The 22,980-nt window shown below is 35.9% G+C and overlaps 1 protein-coding gene across 1 annotated transcript in view; it reads right to left on the bottom strand.

Moving 5' to 3' along the window:
* Window positions 1-5,048, bottom strand: part of LOC149219186 (uncharacterized) — a 33,916-nt gene extending 28,868 nt beyond the window's left edge. The window contains exons 1-3 of the mRNA XM_089386733.1: window positions 4,772-5,048; window positions 4,473-4,526; window positions 4,194-4,250 (exon numbers count right to left, since the gene is read on the bottom strand). Of these exons, the coding sequence (XP_089242859.1) occupies window positions 4,194-4,250; window positions 4,473-4,526; window positions 4,772-5,048 (388 nt within the window). The remainder of the gene's footprint in view (window positions 1-4,193; window positions 4,251-4,472; window positions 4,527-4,771) is intronic.
* Between the last annotated feature and the right edge of the window lie 17,932 nt (window positions 5,049-22,980).

Genomic DNA, 22,980 nt, shown 5'->3' with positions numbered 1-22,980 from the left:
AAGCTTTGTAAGATCAAAGCTCCATAAAAAATAGCATCTTCAATGAGACATTCTTATCATATGACTGGATTAATCGAGCAGTTTTAGCACACAGTTCATGCTCGTTAAAAAATAAACGCAAGATCCGAGCAGTTTTAGCGCATAGTTCATGCTCGTTAAAAAATAAACATAAGATCGAGCAAATGTTTCCACCTGCGTTTAAGCTCGTTAAAAAATGAACTACCCCGGTAAATAACCACAGTGAATGTAATATCATCAGCCATTAAAGCCTTGGTCGTGTTTGCATCGTCACCTCCACTTTTCATTGGCCGATCGTTCACCTCCATATGATTGTTTACCCATTTTGAGGAACAACTACGAAGAGTGATTTCACCTAGCCATCCTTGTGACACTGCCGTGATTGGAAAATTCCAACCCGTACCTGGAATCAGCTGCTAACCCGTTTTATCACTCGTTCCTCAAAAGACGAGTCTTCTTTAAGCTCTTTTCATCTGACTCATAAAATATGAAAAGATTGCCGAGTTTTGGCCTTCCAGCTCGTTAAAGCGACTGGAAGTGCTATCCCTCCTCTAGATTTTAATCTTTTTGGACCTGAGGGATTATTGCACAAAAAGATCAAGCGCTTGTTTTGTTCGGCTCGTTAAAACTATCGAAAACTCATCCCTTCTGTATTGTTTTATACTTTTTTGGACTTAAGGGATTAGATGACGAAAAATGACTTCCGGAGTTGACTTTACGTACCTTTTCAGACGGTCTAAAAATGAAAAGGACCGAGTTATCCTTGTCGTTAGACTCGTTAAATGCATTAAATAGCGACAAACTTGTCTTTAGACGAGAACGAGTTTCACTATCACTAGGCTCGTTAAAACATAGCGATGGGCTTGCCCGAAGGGCAAGTTATAGAACAAGCATATGTTATCCTCCTCAAGCTTGACAAAAATAAAGAGGTACTGGTTAGCAATGACTAGGGAAAAATTGGGAGAAACTCAAGAAAACTTTGATGGTAGCAAGTCGCTCTTGAAAATGACACTTTTACTCCGTACCACAATCGGGTTGGGTTGTTTCATTCACCGGTCACATCACCATGGTCTCGCCATACCATCCATATTTGGGGTAATGCTACTGATCCATCGCATAAGTGTCACCATATGTTCAAGAGAAGTCGTTCAGAAAAGTCAACCATGTCCCATCCACTGCCGTACATTATCCTTCATCCTTTCATGACCGCCACCCTGAATCATATGTCATCAGATCGTTTTCACCTCCATCAAAATCATTTTCTCCGTTCCGTGTCACTGATGTGGGATTCATTAAGACCCTCCTTTGACGGATCGCTTCTTGTCGACATCAGCTCATTATCCAAGAAGTTGATCTAGGAACAACCCCTTCAGTACTTTGAAGCTTGCATGCCTCAATGGCAAGTTTCTCACTTCCGGCGACAGGCATACATCAATGACCTTCGACCGAAAGATTTTGCGTGGTGTTCGACGCCAAGTCCTTTATTCACACCACGTGAATTGTACTGCAGTACCTTGAGGGTCATTATCATTATCGGTGATTCCTCTCGCGCTTGTTAACGGTTTACCTCATTGACCGGTAATCAAGCGATGTCTTTCCATGTTCGACTTCAGAACATTTCTCACATGGATCGACTTGTACTTAGAGTGAAGATCGAACAAGTTTGAAGACCCCGGATCTAGTTTCATCCGTCCGGGCTGCGATATATATTCAGAAAAGATAAAGACATTGACATGTACATCATTGCAGCAGATAATCATCCTACCCAAAGGATGATAATTTCATCAAAATTAGCAGTCTACCATCAGACAATTGTCTGTTCTATGTACAGAAAAATGAATTTATAAAGCTGAGCATGGGAATGCCCGCCTCAGCTAGATCATGAAAGCAGCATGAAAAATAATGTATTGTATTGTATTGTATTACAGGTCTCCTCCCAGCAATGAATGAACTTCGGATCCTCCTGATAAAGCATTTCACCCGATAAACAGCCTCATACTTTAGGGGGCAACTGTTATAGACATTTTTGTGCCTTGCATCTATAAGCATGAAATGTCCATAATCTAAGGGATCCAAAGTCCCTAAACATGTTGTTCCTACCCCTAGAGGAACAAGGCTAACAAACCACAGCAATTCACAGAAGTTCTCCACCAGAAACTGCTCAAAAACAAGTCAATTCAGGATCAATTCAGTGGCTCCACTAGCTGTCTGCACTGAAATGCAAAGTCAACACTGGCTACCTGCACTGCAACGCAGGTAGAAGCACTACCAGGGTGCGCTGAGCGGGAATTGACAAATGGCAAGTTCATTCCAAGAGGTGTCAAGACCCAGGAAGCTTCCAGAATCTTCCTCAATGACACTTGCCTCAGTGAATTCGACTAGTGATGAGTAAGAGGTTCCTAATCTCCAAGTGGAAGCAAGAACCTCCAAGTGGAATCAAGAACTGACAGAGGGAGAGGACACTAGTCAGATCTCAAGCTGACTCATCCTCTCTCCAAACATCTATATATGGATCTCTTCTCCATGAGATCTGGGGGCTGGAATTTTGTTATTGCAAAGAATTGCTGTTGGTTTGAGATTGGAATCATTGGGTGCTTAATGCTTTGAGGGAAGGTGAAGATAGGAATTTCATTTGCTGGGAAGGAGATGCTGGATTGGAGCCCTCTGGGTTGTATCTCTTCCTGAACCTTGTTATTCATCAATAAAGCTATCTTGGTTTCTCCTATATACTGGTGTATCTTTGATGTATGATTGCATTAGTATGTTTAGTTTATTTCTAATCCTCAACTAGTTATGAATATGAATCTATGTCTTTGTTTAGTGTTCTCTTCTTGTGATCTTGCAGAAACCTCTTGAAGCTGGGCAAGCGAGAAGGCAAGTAGTTGGGAACTCCCAAAGAGAAGAGGAACCAGATCAAGGGACAAACGGAAGACACCGGTTAGTCCATCCATCTCTCTTCATTCTTAATTCATAAAGGAAGAATACTAGAATAGCTGTTTCTGTTTGTTGCTAAGGCACTGTCACACCTTAAGTGGATAGGATCGTCCTGCATAGGCATTTTTCCCCACAACACCAGTCCCATGAGATTGAAGGGATCCTCAGTACCCAGGTAGCCAAGAAGACACGTAGGAAAGAATATCTATGTTACCTCGTCAAGTGGAGAGACCGTCCAATGGAGGACAGCTCATGGCTCGACGCGGCGCAGATACAGAAGGCTGGCTATTCGGTGGAGGAACTCATGGAACGGAGCCATGAATTTCTTTTACCCCGGGAGCCTGATGCAGGAGCATCTGGCTAACAGGGCAATGGTTTCTGAAAAGGACAGAGAACACAGTTCGCTGGATGGACAGTATATCTGTCTTTATTTTTATTTTACTTTTCTTTTTAAATTGCCTAAGAATAATGTAATGACTTTTAATTAGGAGCAGTAGTAATTAGTTAGAATCATTTGTTTCCCAAACAACTATATTACGGTTGTAAATGCATGTAAAACAGAATGTTCTAACTAGCTATGGAGAAGTCTCGTATATGAAATAACTGATATAACCAACAACACAACTAACAGCAGTTACAAAACTGTTTGAAAACAGTGTTACAGAAGGTGTGAAACAAACCATTACAGGGGTTCGACTTTGTATGGAAAAAGAACAGAGAGATTAATATAAACTTTCGGTGCACATATATTCCTATCATGTCCTCAATGATTGTGTAATTTCACTAGTAAATTATTATACAAATATTGTTGAATGTACTGCTACAGGTTCTGGACCCAGAGGAGAAGATAAACCAGTTGGACGACAAGTAACAGCACGAGTCCATATAACCAAACAATAAAAGAAAGACCTCGTAACGGGTATGTGGAAAATACAACGCAAGTCTTAACTATTCATCATTAAATTCATATGAATACATAATACAGTCAGCCAAAATTTCCATATATGTTTACATACTGTCCGGAATAGAAGACTGGACTAAATCGACAGACGTAAGACATTAAATCCAACAACAAACAAGAAACCAACTTCCCTTATGACCGAGAATCACAACCCACGTCGTGCCTAGCGATTAAAGAAGAGTTAAGTACAAGCAGAGAGCAGCCTAAGGCCAGCAAACCAAGTTCAGCAACAAAGTCGAAAGACCCCTATAAACAAGCTACCAAACAACAGAGAAACTACCCATGTTTGCCCGAACAACCGAGAGCTCAAACACCGGAACCCTCGAAACGGTCTCACCTGCAAGAGAATGAACAGGAGTGGTTAGACCCAAGCAACAACATCAACTGAGTTAAGAAGAAATTGATGGAAACAAGAAAACGAAAGAGAACGACACCATACCTGTTTGGTGAGCCATAGCCTCCATTCAACCCCGAGAAGACCCCTGGTCACGAAGGAGCCAAGACATCAGGTATAGGTAAAGGAGGATTGCAAAAATTTCGGCATAAAACAAAAACTTACCGAATGAGTTTGCAGAGACCCCAACTAAGGACAGCGCCATCGGATTGCCAAAGACTGTGAAAAACGTTGAACCAGTGTTGGAATAAATAACAAACATTACATAACTGTCGTATAGCTTAAACCCTCACTAGAAGCAAACAGCAACACACAGAGGCGGAAGCTATTAACAGAGTAATTGTAACCACTCGCAGGATACAAATAGCACACACAGAGACGGGGACCCTTGAAAGAAAAACAAAACCCCAAATCACAATAGTAATCGACATGCAAGCCGAGGAATAGTGCCATGCAGAACTTACCAAAGTATTCATAAAACGCCGGAAGAGCAGAGGCATACCAGGCCGGGAACCAACGACCGAAGTCGAAAGGGGAACCAGGAGCCACAACCAGCAAACCGTGCAAACAAGTCACAGGAACCCACATCCAAAACAAACAAACCACCGAAGTTGCAGAGCTCGCAGAGCAAAAGACCAGGCGAAACAACGAGAATGAAATGAGCGCGAAGGAGTAAAAACCCCAAACCTGGGCGGATTCGTGGGATCCCGAGGAGGGACAGGTGTTCAACGGGTAAGCCATTAAGGTACAGACCTTCATAAAACAAAATCAATACGGCGCCGATTGCAAATCAACCAACATAAATATCCAAAAATCCAAAACATTATTATATTCATTACGATCGCATAACACCTCAGCACATCGCAGTGGGACCACGTGGGCTGGCCCCATCATAGTCTCTAACATATAACTCACACGACACCACAATTTTTTCAATTACACGTTAGAAATACATTACTAACAAAAAAAAATGTGTCAATTCCAAGCTAAAACAAGAAACTTTTTGTATTGATATTTTACTTATTTGAAAAGAATAAGTCTATTTTATAATTTTCTCTTCATTTTATTTTAGAGGGTAAGGGACAAATTGTTTTTTCATCTCGTTGATGTATTTGGCTTTTTTTTCCTCACAATAAATGCTCCCACGCCTCGAGAAACCCCTCGCTAAATAGATTATCCTAAGACATAGTTGTTTGTATAGCTTTCCTTGTTGTCTTTGAAGGTCTCTAATTCTAAACTTTCCTTGTTGTCTTTGAAGGTCTCTCATTTTAAAATGAAATGCTTTTCAATTTCTACTTTTCCTGAAGAACAAAAAATACATACTCTTTCCTCCAACACTTCTTTTGACCTTTTCCAACCCCTGTTTCACAATCAAGTTGATGAGAATTACTTGAGCAATAAGAATTTTGGCTCTCCAAAAAATATTGGCCTCTATAGTACTTTTCCTTTCTCCCTAGCTCCTTAACCCAAATAAGTTTATGGAACTTATCCATAACAATTTTTTTATTATCTCTTTACTATTTATGGGGCACGTGTTCAAGCAAATACCCAATTTACTAAACCATTTGTTATTTTGTTGCGTCAAGTCTTCTTTTTTTTGCACAATATGTCATTAAAGACAACCTTAGGCCATCTGCTCTTTTCCATTTGTTTGTTTAAATACCTTATGACTAGCACCATAACAATTGCTTCAATAGGAGCAACCCCCGCTTCACTCAACAAGATAGCATAAGGAACTGCAGTTTTTAATTTTGAATTTGTTGTAATCAAAAAGCTTCTGAATTTTCTCAATTTGTTTCCACTGCATGTCGGATGCACTATTGGCCCACAATTCACAACCATAGAGAATCATCTGAATCACTAGAAGCCCAAAAAGAGTTTGAGTAGTTTTCCAGTTCCATAACTCTGTCTCTCTACACATATTTTGAAAAACATAAAATGTTTTCCAACCCCCCCATAGTTCTTTTCTTTTTACAACCAATCCTAGACTTTTGTTGAAATCCATTCTGTGGTACTTGCAATCTGCAACTTCTTCCATAACATTGCCTTCAAAGTAGAACTTATGTTGGTTATGTTTTCTTTTTTATAGAAAACCACTACTTTCGTTTTGCTAATATTGACTTGCATTCCTACCCTTCCACAAACTTTCTCAAAGGGATAGTAATTGCTTTTGCAAATCTAAATATAAAAGATGCCTTATAACATACTTATCCAAATAGATACCATCACCTCAAGCGTGTGGATATATAAACCAAAAAAATAGTTTCTAATCTTCCAAGAAAATAATGTCTAATTTTACTAAAATAATGTCGAGTTTTTAATCTTGGAGGATAATTTCTAGTTTCATCAGTTTGATGCTAATTTTACTTTTACCAAGGCAACATCCAGTTCAATGTCAACAAGGTGACGTGGAGTCTCTTACATGTAGCATCTGCACTGGCACAAGGAAAATACCGGCAGAGGTTGATGATATATAGACAAAGGAGTCGTCTATGGAGGTGGAGGAATTGTAGTTAAAAGTGGTCCGAATCTCCTTAGAAAAAATTCAAAAAATCTTGTAGAGACTGTTTGAATCATATTTTTGATGTGGAAAAAGATTCAGCACCATCAAAAACGTTTAGAACACCTAAAATTATGATATTTGATAGCCTTTACTTAGATTTACAAAAATCCCTGTCAGATTTTTTCAAAATATAACTGAAATTTCTATAACTTTCAAACCAAAAAAACATAATATACTAAAGCTATAAAAAAAATATTTTATACATAAATAATTAAGTAATTATTCAATTAATTAAATTAGATAATTGTGTTATGAAAATGGTAATGGGTATAATTTTTTCGGGGAATTTTGAAGATAATTTTTAGTGATTTTTTTTTTTTTTTCTATTTATTATTCAAATTGGAAGTCAAAGATTGTGACTTGATATATAATTATAAAATCAAATCGATTATAATATGAAAAATCTATAATAAATCATTTTATAAATAAATATGTCAAATTTTAAAATATTTTTCATTTAACAATTATCCATCATGATATTTTATGAGAATAATGATGCTAATTTATTATGCTAATTATGTTAAAGTACATATGGAAGATGATAATTGCTTTGATCAGTATCACATATGGAAAATGATCTTTGATCATTGTCATTGTATAAAATATATTTTTTATTATTTATAAATTATTTAAAAACATATATTATATCTTTAAATAATATGTTTGAGATGAGAATTTTTTTATGAAGTATAAAATTATCTTTTATAACATATTAATATATTTAGAAATTAAATAAATATATTTATTCTCATTATTATAATTTTTATTAAATAAATATATTTATTCTCATTATTATAATTTTTAATTTTTAATTATATGTAATTTTGAAAAAAACACAATAATAAAAACAAATATAATATTAAAATAAAAATAAATATATTTAGAAATTAATATATTTTGAAATTAAAATAAATATTTGTACTCCCATTATTATAATTTTTAATTATATACAATTTTGAAAAAAACACAACCATGGAAATAAATATAATATTAAAAGTATTTGATTTATTTTCGTTTTTATATAGAAAATTCTAATTTGAATATAAACAAAAATTATAATTTATATATTCAAAACATATAGGTTATTTAAAAAATATGGTTAGATTATTTACGTTGAAAAAAAAAAAATGGATTCCAAATCATGGATAAGAATACCTAATTTCTTTATCATTAATTTTCCATATATCTTATATATCTTATATAATCTTTTTTATTTTTTTAATTAAGTGATAATTTTAACAATGAGTTTTTCATAAATGTGAGAAATTAAAATAAAAAGAAAAACAATTTAAAATTCGTGAGAAATTAAAATAAAAAGAAAAACAAGTCATCCATGTTAAAGAATGGGTTTAAAATTAGTATTATAATCAATTATTTTAATCTAATAAATTAGTTTGAATTTTCATCATTTAAATACATGTGATATTTGTTTGTTTTTTTTTTAATTAGCGTTATTAATAAAAAAATGATATATTATTAAAAAAAAAAATTTAAAATGAAATAAAGATTAGTGTGAAGTATAAAAGTTTTTCTCTTTTTCATATTTGTATTGGTTGCATGTTTTCCTTTTGAGTAAGTTTGGGTTATAATTTTTTGTTGAAATCTATTTATAAATGCCCATACTCATTATATTAGAAAAAATGCAAGAAAGTCTCATTCATTGAGAAAGAAGCATATTGATCCCTTTATTAATGGAAATCAATATTCTTCTACCTAAAATCATAATGTTATGGTTTCTTTATTGTTCCTTCACTAGTTAGGGATTTCTTTATAGAAATATGGTGTCAATTTTAAGAGACAAGATTGTGAATTTTCACAGTTAGAACTACTAAGTGCGATAAGGTATTAATTACCCTATAATTGGAAACAAGAGTGATTAAATAAATTATTATCAAATTATCAACTAGAAGCTAATAAGCTTGTGAGGTCTCATGTATAATAAATGCAAGAATAAAAATTTTATTTAGTTAATTAGACAATCCTAATATGTTTCTAATCTATGAAAGAAATTTTCTGTTACATAAATAAAACACACACCATACTTACGAATAGGTAAACACACACATCTAAAACTATAGGGACTTGATTCTTTAGAGTCTAGCTTCATCACGATTCTGCTATACCCACTAGATAAAAACCATTCCACTAAAAGGAAAAATCTCAAGTGGTCAACATCTCGTTCAATATTTGAAAGTATCAACCATGGAAAATTTTAGGGGCTAATCTTCACCCAGTGGGCTAATTTTCCATGATTTTTCCACAAAATGATTCGCCAATTTCCAATTTTTATAAAAGACAATTCGCCCAGATTTTAGAATATAAAATTATTTTACCTTAAAAATCGCCAACATTATATACAGGCTACATATATAATCATTATAAATTTGAATAATTTTACAAATATATCAATAAACATTTTATAGTTTGCATATTAGGGATTAGTGAGATTCGCCAATGTTTGAAACTTCAAGAAAATTTTACATCCTTAAAATTTTCCTACTATCAACTGCTTGTGAGGTTTGGACAGGTTTAACACCTTTTTTTTTAATATTTATGTTGGAATTAATGGAGAAAGCTAATCTTAGATTATTGTTATGATGATGATAGGATTGAGACTCAAATATTAGACCTCAGATCCTAATATCTGGGAAGTGGTTGAAACCATCATGTTAGTGTGAAAGACTATATGTACTAGGTTGTTCTCCTGATTGAATAAAGTGTCTGTATGAGTGTTTATACACTCTCCAGGTATCTCACCTAGAGAGTCATTTAGGTAATAAACTCAATTTTTATCATGGTGTCAGAGCTATAGGACGGAGGGACCTGTACGCTGAGTGGAGGATTTGAAAGGCGCGACTAACGCGAAATCGTCGTAAGTGTTAGGTTTGTCGTGTACAGTTGTGAAGACCTTCACGAATCTTTGGTGTACAATCGTGCCGACCTTGGTACAATGTGGGTTGTCGTCTGCATGGGATTAGAGGCCTGAGACCTGCAAGAAGCTTGTGTGTTGTTTGAAAAGCCTGTGTGCTTTGAAAAACAACTGAGAGCCTCTTAGTATCGCTACGAATTGTCATGTGAAGGCCGCAGGAAGAAGTGCTGAGATTTGCACGGAGGTCGCTTCGTGGAGGTCTATCGTGGAGGATCACCATGGAGGAACATCTGCAAAGACCTTCCGTGGAGGATCGCCGACGTGGGTTTCATCATAAAAATTGTGGAGGTAGCCACTGATTGGACTGGCGTGTTGTTAATTGGAGGAGGTCGACAGAGTAAAGGTGCCTTGCTCCTGCATAATCTGCTAGTTGAGAGGCGAACGACTCGATTCACTGCATGAGCTTTGATTTGGGGCATCACAATTTAAAAAAAAAAGACCGAGAGACGAGTAATCTTGGCTAATCGCTGGTGTGGTAAGGGTTGTTGACTGCTGACCCACAGCATAAGTATGGTTGCGAAGAAAACCTGGTGAATCGACCTTTTTTTTAAACTCTGGAAATTTTTTATTTGAATACAACCCATGTTGACGAGGAAATGCATTCCACAGTGGATGTTGTGATGAGTTGTCGATTTGAAGAACATCTGTGAAGGCTGTGGTAATCCACCATGGTGGTGTGAAGGAAGGTTGTGGTAAAGGCCGTGGTAACAAATCACTAGAGAAACATCATTTTTTTCACTGTCATGGTGGAGGTCATTGATCTACGAACTATCATGGAGATTGCACAAGGGTGTGAGAACTCCAGAGCTGGGGCTGTGGTGGAAGCCATGGTAGAGGCCGTGAAATTTGTACTGCCAGCCTCCTCAGACGTTACGTGAAGGAACTGAATTAAAGGATGGAACTATCGATAGATTGGGCGTTGACCTATTGATTAAAGTCGAGTATCTATACAATGACTGCGCTACCATTCATTTGTATTTCTTAGGTGGGGGACGAAGTAGCTCAAGGCCAACAAACCATTGTGCATCCCAACCATCTGCAGGGTTGAAGACCATACTTGTCACGCCCCCAGGCCGGCGGTAGTCTTTCAACTGCTCTTGGCGAGGTGTGGCACCACCGAACACTTTCTTTTCACCAATACTTATGTTCGTGGACTACGCCTAACCACTTATCCTACTTAGTTTGTGTTTCGAAACCAGGTATTATTAATGTTTCCTTTATACCAATGAACACCCATACACATTCATTATCATCAGCAATTATAAATGAAGAACACGATTGCATAGTATAAAGGGAGGGGCAACTCCCCGAACAATGAGTCTACCCGAAATATATATTATACAACTTTACAACAATTACAATGCTTTACAAGTATACTTGGAAACACCAAGTTTCATACTTAGCCAATTTTACATCAAGGTCACACCTTCGTGTGCCAACCAAGTTCCATGCCTGAGTTGGGTGGGTGCATCCTCACATCGGACCACCAACCGCACTCCTCAACCAAACTTCGTTCACCTTGTACGACGGGTGGGCGACCTCACCCGAGTCACCCGTTCACCCTTTGCATGACGGGCAGACGACCTCACCCAAGTCACCCTTCGTTTACTTCCGCATGGTGGGTGGGCGACCTCACCGAAGTCCTCTTCTCCACCTCCACGTTTAGCCTTGCACGACGGGCGGGCGCTCACTCGATTCACCCAAGAACCCGTGCACGCCTTTACCAAATCCCGGGTACCTACCTTCTCGCGCCTTCGTTCAAACAGTGGGCACCTTTGCCTGTGCCCTCACCCAAGAACCAAGACTCGTGCGTTATCTCCGTACGGCCTTGCCCAAGGATGGGCACATAGAGTTGTGCCTCTCCTATTTGTTGCAGCTTCACTTCTTAACTCACACTTCTCCTTGCTCTACAAATGAGTGCATTCGAATTGATGTTTTCAAGCCTTCATCGCACCATTTACTTATACCAATGGTTGGGAAAGTCACACTGCCCAAGCCGACTTGCCAAACGCCCACATACATGTCTGTTCTCCTTTGGTTATTGTTGGTCATCCAGCAAACTTTTCCTATGTCGCCACAATCATGTAAGTCGGCCATGGGTGTATTCCAATGCTTCCCCACGGCATATAAACTCTCGCTCAACCTTCCTTATGCATCTTATAACATATGTCTCCATGCATATTAAGTCAGAGCTCGCATTTCTTCATCCAACCGCTCATTCACCAAGTCGAGCTGTCGCACTTCTCACCGACGGTTGTGTCAAGGACCGCAGGTCCTTACAATACTCCTTTCATACGTTGACCATATCGTTGCGTGCAGAGCCATACTGACATTGATCTCATGGTATCTTCCATTGTGCGCAGAGTCATACTAGCCATACAGTCTCTCTTGTGTGTGATCGACCATATCCTTGATGTGATGCAACAAGAAGCTAAGGGGTGAATGAAATCTGCAGATTGGACCAGTGATTATATGCCACAATAAAAAATGCGAAAGTTCTCGCTGATTTGAACCCATTTTTAGAAATATGTGTTATTTCTAATTACATACATCAGAATTAGATATCGATAGCGTTTCCAGCATGTGAGAGGTCGTTTTGTTGCTTGTCGCTAAAGCCGAGGGCACAAAGACTTGCGTGGCACAAAATCCACAGTCTATAAGGTTCTACAGTTGAAGAGCTGCCAAAGGGAGAAGTTTCTCACCTACGTGGTAACGAGGTTGTTGGAGCTCGTTAGAGGACCGTGTGGAGTCGAAAAGAAATCTTGAAGCAAGATAAAGTGAGATAAGCTGGACTTTAACAACATGTCTATATTTTTAGATATTTTTGATTTTGATGATGATGATTTTCTCATGTGGGCATTTGGAGGCATTAGCATGAGTAGTATGTTTGAGTTAGAAGAAATTTCAGAAAAATAATGTGGTTCTGTTGATGACCACGAGAATCAAGAGGCACAATATGTTGTGCAACATCCTGAGATTGAAGACACATGAGCTGATCTTCAGGAAGGGTGTGAAGAGGAACAAAGTGTTGAAGATCAATTGGACGAGCCACATGAAGTTGATTGCAAAGACTTGGCAGAAGAAGACAAAGCTGGAGAGAACGTTCAGATGGTTGACACAGGGAATAGTGAAAGGGAAAATTCTCCTATCCAGCCTGGGATAATCTTGAGAAGGGTGAGAATAAGAATTCAAGCTTTCCATCACTGGGGAAGAAATGAGGTGAAGATACATCACTACCTCATGGCGAGGAAAGTGAAGATGAAGCCTCGATTCAAGATGAACAAGTATGGACTCTCAAGCAAGAAGACTAAGACGAAAACTCTGTTACCAATTTTTTTTTCATGTTTTAATTGTAAGCCTAGCTGAGACTAGACTAGCAGGCATATGTTATTGTTCTGTGCCCTTTCTCCATTAAGGGGGCTGTTGGAATTAATGGAGAAAGCTAAACTTAGATTATTGTTATGATGATGATAGGATTGAGACTTTAATCTTAGACCTCGAATCCTAATATCTAGGGAGTGGTTGAAACCATCCTATTAGTGTGAAAGCCTATATGTACTAGGTTGTTCTCCTGATTGAATAGAGTGTGTGTATGAGTGTTTATACACTCTCCAGGTATCTCACCTGGAGAGCCATCTAGGTAATAAACTCATTTTTTTATCAATTTAAACAATAGAAATCATGAATGTTGAACACGAAATGAAATTGTAGAAAGTAAATGGTTAAGATTTTAAAATTGACATAAACCTACAATCTAAAAAAAAGCTACCAAAAGATCCATAATCCCAATTCTCTAGAGTGGGCCCCCTCTAGAAAATAGGATGATGGGATTTGCGAGAGCAGTAAACTTGAATTACATTAAGAAAAATACAGAATGGAAAAAAATATTTTTGAAGACTATTTTATTCTACAACTCCAACTTCTATTATGTTGATCCACCTCGTACAAGTGATTACCCCACTTTTTATAGAGTCTATGGTATTCTTCTTGTTAAATTTAATGAACCAAATTTGTAACTAAATCCTATCCTAGATTCAAGCAATGCTCCTTAAATCAGTGACATGATTGGTTGAACGTCCCTAGAGTAGTTGCAATCTTGAAGGGGAGCACAACCTTCTTATTAATGGATAAATAAATGCCTTTAACCACAAATACAAATTATCCCTACATTTTCATGCATCAATTTCTTGGAAGCTAGGGTGAATTGATTGCCCAAGACATGGAAATACGTAGTAGTGGATAAAGTGCCTAGATTTGTTGCTATAGTTATGAATTTGAAGTGGGATTCAACTCTTGGATGATGACCCATTAATTTCTTTTGCATATTTATATTCTTTATTTGTTGTGCCATTAAATGATTTGGACAATATGGGTACCATACTTTATTTTCATAAGACTGATTCAATGGATTGTTTACATGCTATTAAATTATAAGATTTTGATGTTTGTTGATGGCTTCAGGAAAGAATGGGCTTGAATGCAATGCCTTCGGATAAAAAATGGGATCTCTATCACTTACAATAAAAAAATAGCATGAGTTGTAATGGTCCATGGGTATATATTTACAAGCATTGGAATATCAAACCATTAGCTCAAAGGAAAAATGTCAATAATATATGATTATTTTCAAGTTCATCAATAATAAAAGATCACCCTTTAGATATGAACTAGGATATTCAATAACATGTGTTCTATGGTAACATGACTAGTTCTGTAGCAACTTCGTAAACTCATGAGAACCCCACAATTATAGTAATGTAGCAACCCCATTGCCACCCTTTTTAAAATATTGTTACAAGCATCTTCATGTAAAACCAATGTAAATTTATATAAATAGTAAAAATAGAAATGATGATTGGCTTGAGAGGGATAATGATTCAGAGTATGTGGAGGAGAAGGGGGAGGATTGATTTAGAAGTCGTGGCCTACAATCTAACCAACCTAAGTACTTTTCTAAATTAAAAACCCCATAGGTAGTATTGTCATGCATTAAAGCCTGCGAATGGGACCCATTTCCAAGAAGGGAGAGACAATAAGCATACGCTAAAATCCTATATGGGTTGTCACTATGAAAAAAGGCACAAGGACACACTGAAAATTATGGTGGTATATGGAGTTGAAGAGGCAGGACCACCGACACCATCACCATGGTAGAACAAGCTCGGTCAAACACACCATGGGATAGAGAATTTTGGGGGAAAAATAGTTCAACAAGGGGAGGCACCGAGGGGGTGGACAAAGATTTAAAAGTAAAATAGGGCCTGTAGAGACACGAAGAGAACCTCAGGAAGAGGAGTGTTGGCCAAAATGCAACGATAGGCTGAAAAAAAAAGAAGGAAAAAATAATTATTGTTGAAGAGTACAGGTGGAGAAAGTGCTCTCAACTCCTGTGTGCTTCAAGTGGAGCCATAGTGATGCTCTGAACTCTTGATCTTTTGAATTACAGGTGGAGACCAAATATATGGATTCCCATGGTGTCCATAAGGTGGAACTACTAGTGTGTTCTAGATTCCTGTAGGAGATAGGTGTAGGCACTAGGTTCTGGAGAAGCTTAGACTTATAGATTCCTATGGTATTATTGAGGGTGGGGACTTATAAGCTTTGGATTCCCTAAACTAGTTGTTAGTGGAGTTTTAGTAACTCTAGATTCCTCAAACGAGTTGTGGGGTGGTGTTGTAGATGTACTGGATCCCCTCGTTAGGTCCCTATAATACTAGCGTATCCCCCATATTGTTATTATTGTACCCCATAGAAACCCACAATTTTTATTTTTCTGCCCTTACATTATTATTGTTATGTAGGCCATGATCATGGTGTGACTTTTTAGACCCCTGTATATACCAAAAAGGTCTTTTCATTTGTGTCATCCAAGAGTTGTTCATTTATGTGTTGTAAAAAGAAGATCCACTCGAGTTATTCATTTATATGTTGTAAAAGGAAGATCCACTATATGTACTGCGGTATTATCAAAATAGAGAACTACAATTAAAATGGTTAGTCTGTAGTTACGGTAAAGACAAGCCAAGTTTTTTTTTTTTTTTTGATTGTTTCCGCACTGACAGACATGCAATAAGTGGTCTTACATGCCACCATTATTTCCAGTGGAACCTCTGCATTGCAGCTATGCACGGTACTTTACGCCCATTCTCCATGTACATTGTCCTCTGCTCTATAATTTTATGAAATCTGCTAACATATTTTCTTTCGTGCTTAGTGAGAGTACGTCCCACAGTCTAATGGTAACTATTTTCATTTTTTGTTTTGTTGAAGTTTCTTCTTTAAAATTTGTTCGCATTGCAATTAGCCAGACCCACTGCAAGTTAGAGATGTTTCTTGAACGGTGAACCACTTGTCATAAGCCCTTTTCTTCAGGTAAGCTACTACCACAGGTGATATTATTCTGTCCAGAAGACTCCAACGATTGGCTTTAACTGCATATTCATGACTACAGGTAACAACTTCGTGATCGACCCACAATCCCATTGCTTTTCACAATTTCTTTTAAGTGTTACGTTTCGTAGGCACCGCCCTATTACCGAAGGTAGATGTACGCAACAACATTGTATCTGGTTTCATTCATGTTCATCTTTCTTATGACTTTTCAGGAATATTATATTCCTTACATGGACGATTGTTGTGCCCACAACAAGTCAGAAACAATGAATAATCAATTGTTTAGAGGATGCTAACAGTTAAGGTTTGATAATTTCATTTGTGTTAAGTCATTGTTATTTTGAATGTAGATGACATGAACATTTAGAAATTCTATGATAGTAGTAGCTCGTAAAATAATTGATTATCATTTATTTATCAAATTTCCAAATGCTTTAACATTTTACAATCAAATTAGGCTGAGTTGACTTTTTATTTTTATTTTCTAAATTGTATGACTCGTCCTTATCAGTTATGAGCGTTCGATGTGAAAATCCAGAGGATTCTTTTAAGGGCAATTCTCCACACTCCTTCCTCAATTTTAAGAGTGTATTATTGAAGTAATTATTTTAAGAATGTATTATTGGTCCTTGTCTTTATTGGAGTAAACCTAATTTGATCTACTTTTTAGTTTGAGGACTCGACTCATAAAACTAGCGTCTCTTGGTAGATGACTCTGTCCACATGTTTTATGTTTCTTCGTTTTTACCTACTATTAGCGTTCCATGCCAAAATAGGGTAATTCTTGTAAGTGCAATTCTAAACACTAGCTTTTCTATTTTCAAGGTCTGTATTATTGTTTTATCAGAGAAAAGTATATAGGTAGTTTGTAGTTGTCGATCATGCTCTCTCCACTATGTATTTTGTAACGTAAAAGAAAACCGATTATTTTCTTTTCTACAGTTTGCACTCAATATGCTTAACAAAAGGAGAGATCGTGCTGTGACTTTGTTTGCCTTCATGTGTGTCCACTTTCATTTTTCTCAATCCTTATCATAAGAAAGGTTTAAAGTTGAAATAGTTATTGTTGGCAGGAAATAGAATTATTTTTCAGATATTGAAAGTTTAAAAAAAATTTATTAAATTTGAAATGAAAACAATGCAATTTATTGTGAGCGAGTTGTCAAAACCTTCTCATCTTCTGCTCATTTTTGTTTTCTGTTTTTGGTAAGTTGGAACTTATGGGAGAAACCGGTGACCTATCACATGGAGTGCCTTAACAATGCACCCTTCACCGTTATTCCAAAACCTCATGGGCCTGATTCTTATTCCTTTTTTTTTTTTTGTAAGCTGGGGTGGGACTCTCCGATTTACATGTCCATTATGTACCCCTCTACGGGGGAAGGGTAGCCCAAGATTTGAACCCAAGACTTCCGGTTCGGTGAGACTTCATTTCCACGGCCCTTGCCGCTTGAGCTACCCCATATGGACCTGATTCTTATTCCTTTCACTTTGTCTATCACTACACATTTTCAAAGGGAAAATCAAGTACAATATTTGGGTGTCGGTGAGCTCAAGTTCATAGGCTTAGGAGGTTAAGGTTGCATATCCTCAACCTCATTGTCTCTTTAATCTATTCTGATAACAAAGGTGCAAATGACAAGGAACAAACTCTTCCCTCTCATCATGAATTACAAAAATCAAGTTAGTTCTTTTACAGTCGCATGTTTTGATGATTACTGGTTACGACACTTTCCGTTTGGACATTTGCATTTCTCTGGTTTAACATTGTCTCAGCAAAAACAGATGGTTACAAGATTACCTCCCATCAAAGAACTCTCCAGTGCTTGTGAGTGTTGTATCTTGGGAAAAAAACACCATGATTTTTTTTTAAAGGAGTTGCATATAGAGCAAAGAGACCACTAGAGTTGGTTCATACATACTCGTGTGAATCTATACAGACACAGTCGATTAAAAAAATTTATTACTTCCTCACATATATTGATGATTTCAGCGAAAAGACGAGCGTTTATTTTCTAACGCAGAACTCTGAAACTTTTGTAAAGTTCAAATAATTCAAATCCTTAGTAGAGAACGAGAGTGATCGTCAGATCAAGGTATTGAGATTAGATCGCGGTGGAAAATATGATTCGAAGGGATTTCATGTATACTACAAACAATATGGAATCAGAAGGCAGTTCACAAATAGATACACACTGCTACAGAATGGTGTAGCAAAGAGAAAGAACAAAACAATTATGAACATGGAAAGAAGCAAGTTGAAAAGAAGAAACTTGTCAAACGAGTACTTGGTGAAAGGAGTTGTATGCGTTGTTTATGTGATAAATATATTTATTACAAAGAGTGTGTTGAACAGAATTCCACAAGAAGCATGGTTAGCTATGCCTTGTAGCGTGTCTAATATCAGATTGTTTGCAAGTGTAGCTTATTCACATGTAACTAAAGAGGTAAGAGGTAAGTTAGATGATAAAAGTGAAAATTTCATATTTATTGGTTATAGTGAGCAATAAAAAACATATAAATTGTATAACCCTGTTACTAGACTCACTATAATCAATAGAGATGCTATGTTCAAAGAACAAGGCTCATGGAATGGGAGTGTAGATAAAATCGTTGATGCAAGAGTACCACTCATGGAAGAAGAGGATGTTGCAAAAAATGAGAAGCAAAAATAACATGGTATCTTCAAACATATCAACAAATCAAACTATTCTCAGGTATCAATCAGGTGATGAATCAAGCAATGGTAAGAGAAAAATGAGAATTATGCTTCAGATATTTATGATGATTTGAATGTTAGTTCAAATTTTGCGTTGTTGTTTTTTCAACCTTCATCTTATGAAAAAGTTATCAAAGATGAGAATTGGGTGCAAGTTATATATAAAGAAATAGAATCTATAAAAAAGAATGATACTTGGGATTTGGTTGATTTACCAAAAGATAAAAATCTCATTGTTGTGAAATGGGTGTATAAGACAAAGTTGAATGAAAAAAGAGAAATTGACAGATTTAAAACAAGGCTTATAGTAAAAGGGTTCTTGTAGCAACTAGGGATAGGCTTTGGAGAAACCCTTGCTCCAGTAGCAAGATTGGATATGGTAAGAGCACTCTTGACAACAACAACTCAAAATAAGTGGAAAGTGTATCAGATGGATGTGTAATCAACTTTCTTGAATGGTATTTTGGAAGGAAAAATCTATGTGCAACAACCCCCACGTTATGAAGTTGAAAGTAAAAAAGACAAAGTTTACAGATTGAAGAAAACACTTTATGGACTCAAACAAGCACCAAGAACCTAGTCTATTAGCATTGGAAGTTACATGATCAAGAATGGATTTTGCATAAGCAACATTGAACCAAATTTGTACACAAAGGTAAATGAGTATGGCCAAATTTTGATTGTTTGTTTGTATGGGGATGATATGATTTATACTGGTAATCTTGAACTAGACGAGTTTAAAGCAGCAATGAAGAAAGAATTTGAAATGAAAAATATTTGGTGTTATAAAATATTTTCTTGGCATCGAAGTTGAGCAATCACAGAAAGAGATTATTATTTGTCAAAATAAATACTAAAGAATTGTTGAAAAGATTCAAAATGAAAAATTGTAAACATGCTCCTGCACCAATAGTGACAAGTACAAAGTTAAGTAAGGATGATGAAGGATCAGATGTCAACCCAACTCTTTTCAAAAGATTGGTTAGAAACCTTGTGTATCTCACAACTACCAGACCAAATATTATGCATGGAGTTAGTTTGATTTATATATTTATTGGGTCTCCAAAATACTCACATTAGAAATTTGTCAAAAGGATTTTGAGATGCATAGCAAGAACTATAGATTGTGGCATATTTTATGCAAGCACAAAGAAGAGAGATTTGGTTGGATACATTGATAGTGATTTTGCAGCGAGTTTGGATGATAGGAAAATCACTTCTAGTTATGTGTTTCATCTTGGTTCAAGTGTGATATCATGGACATCTAAGAAGTGGCCTATTGTGACACTTTCATTAGTGGAAGCAAAATATGTAGCAACATGTCAAGAAGTATGGTTACCAAGAGTTTTGGATGGACTTAAGCAGAAACAAGAAGGATCAGCCACGATTTATTGTGGCAACACCTTAGCCATTGCATTATCCAAGCATAGTGTGTTTCATCAAAAGAGCATACATATTGATATAAGATATCTTTTTATTAGGGATCTTTAGAGCTATGGAAAAGTTTATTTAAAGCCTTGTAAATCGAGTGATTAATTGGCCGATATATTCACTAAACCATTAACAAAAGATGTATTTGAGCTTCATAGAGGAAATTTAGGTGTTGTAAGCGTAGCTGAAACATAGACCAACAAACATGTTTGAGTTTTCATCAGTCATGTCTTAGTTTAGCAGTTGTAAATAAGGGGGATTTTTAAAAATAGCTAATTACTCCCACATGCAGAGTAGTCCAAATTTAGATTTTGAGTCAACTGGTTTTAGTGTGAGTTAATTTGAATCAAGTGAGTATTAGTTCGAGTTCAATCTTATATTTGGAAAGATTAAATTTAGTAAGTGTTTTCATGTTCAGAATTAATTGAGTCAAAAGTTTAAAAAGTATAAATACCCCTCATTGGGTTTATTGTAATCAAGCCAAATTTGTGTAGTCAATTGAAGATCAGCTGTTTATGTGTTTTGTGTGTATGAATTTTTGTTTTAATTTGTATCTTTCCTCCTTTACATTTCCAATAACCGAAATCCTTTATAGCCAATTCTTAACACTGAGTTTTTCATTTTTTTATGGCGAGTATTATTGTTTTATAGATGGCACTAGGACAAGTTCTCTATTTATTTCCATGCCTTTAAGACGAGCACACTAAAGACACTATGGAAAAGCCCTATTTTTTCAACAAAAGGCATGTTTGATACTCTTTGCATTCTCTTGGCTAAATATTTACTTCCATTCTTTATTTGAATAGTCATTTTAAAGTAGTGTATTATTTATTTTTTTGGAGTTCAAGTTGAATTTTTAATTCCTCTATGAATATCCATTTGTGGACTGAAGTTTAGAAATTATAGGAGTAACTGGCGATTAAAAAGCATGTGATCGGTGATGTTTAGAGATTATAAGAGGATTACACACAATTCTTTGAATTTTCAAAGTCTTGTGCCTTTAGTTATCACATCTGAAGTGTCAAAATATTTATGAAATTTTCCACTCATGAATTGCATAGGTTCTGTAACTAATATTGGAAATGGGTAGACAATCCTTTCATTGACAAACTATTATAGAAATTTCGTCATTTTCCAGCCTTCTTGTAGTTGCTCACAAATGGGTGGAAATTTCATACACAACCAAAGGCTAAACCTTCATATAATTTGCACATGTTCTAGAAATGATAACATTGACCATCTAGGTAGGCACATGACAACTGCGACTCTAGTGCCAGCTACCACCCGTGTCAGTGCCTTGCATTACGGTGTCAAATCCGAGGAGTTTTCTTCTTTACTACATGCACATGCAGAGGGGCCAGGTTGGTTGAACGGTGAGACACCCAAACCCTTCTAGCTACAACATTTTATTTTTAAATAATTCCCAAAGCATACAAAGTCAAAGAAGCGAATCTTATTAACGTCCCCTTCAAGATAGGAAACCATCCGGTGAAGGACTTGGTTCCATTCCTCTTGTACAATTATGACAGTGTGTGTTGTTGAACTTATTTAATTTGATTGTAAGAATTTGGAGACATTACAATTAACTTCTCTACTATCCATTGGATTATAAGATATTTCTAGAATCTATAACAGGCATAAAGATATAAGATATTTCTGGAATCTATAACCGGCATAAAGATGTTTGGTAGAGTAACTAAACTTAAAATTTTGATGGAGCATATTTTATATGCTTCAACTGGTTAAAAATAGATCATTTAAATATTTACGACTTGTTTATTTTGTAATAGGATTTCTAAAATTTTAATCTAATTTAATTTAATTATTAGTATTTATTAAGTGGATAGTAGCCATTTGAATTTCACTTATATGTTTATTTTGGAACAGTATTTCTGAAATTTTGATTTAATTCAAATTAATCATTAATAATTTAAATGGGTGGTTAGTTTAAATTAATCATTAATAATTTAAATGGGTGGTAGGTTAGTTCAAATTAATTATTAATAATTTAAATGGGTGATAGGAATTTAAGTTTTGCTGCATATCAATGAATTTTTAATAATAATTAAGATGGAGAATTGAAATTTACTCAAAATTTGCCATGCCTTTCTTACTTTTCAATTTAATTAAAAAATTATCATATTCACAAGTGTAAAATTCTATTTCTATTTGAATTTTACTTACAATATTAATTTTTTATTAAGCTATGCATTTTACATTTTCAATTTTTATAAATACAACTTAATCAAATCTATTTTATCTTTTTGCTACTTTTAAAACTATTTTATAATTACCAACCTAGATCCATCATAACCGTGGATCTATCAAGAGCCGAGAGGGATCAATTTTCTCGAATGCAAACCTTTCGTCAACTTTTGTACTAAAAAAAGAACGATGTAAATTTTGAAACGAGAACTCATACTCTTACCCGTTTTGTAGAGATAGCAAAAAAGTGACCCGATTTTGAAAAGTGGTGATGCAGAGCACACGTGTTTTTTAGAACATAGTTTTTGGCACTATAATTTTTTTTATGTACATTGCGTTTTAGAATGGTCGTGTTTTCGATGCTAATTTAAAAAAGTGGTAATTCTACATCAGGCCCTTTTTTAAAAGGCTTTTCTTTTTTAATGTATGAAAT

This window comes from Pinus tabuliformis, chromosome Q (assembly GCF_031772625.1).
Source record: "Pinus tabuliformis cultivar Carrire ecotype Pingquan chromosome Q, CPIR1, whole genome shotgun sequence".
Taxonomy (NCBI): Eukaryota; Viridiplantae; Streptophyta; class Pinopsida; order Pinales; family Pinaceae; genus Pinus; species Pinus tabuliformis.
The sequence above is the reverse complement of the archived record's forward strand: the minus strand, read 5'-3'. Positions and strand labels throughout refer to the sequence as shown.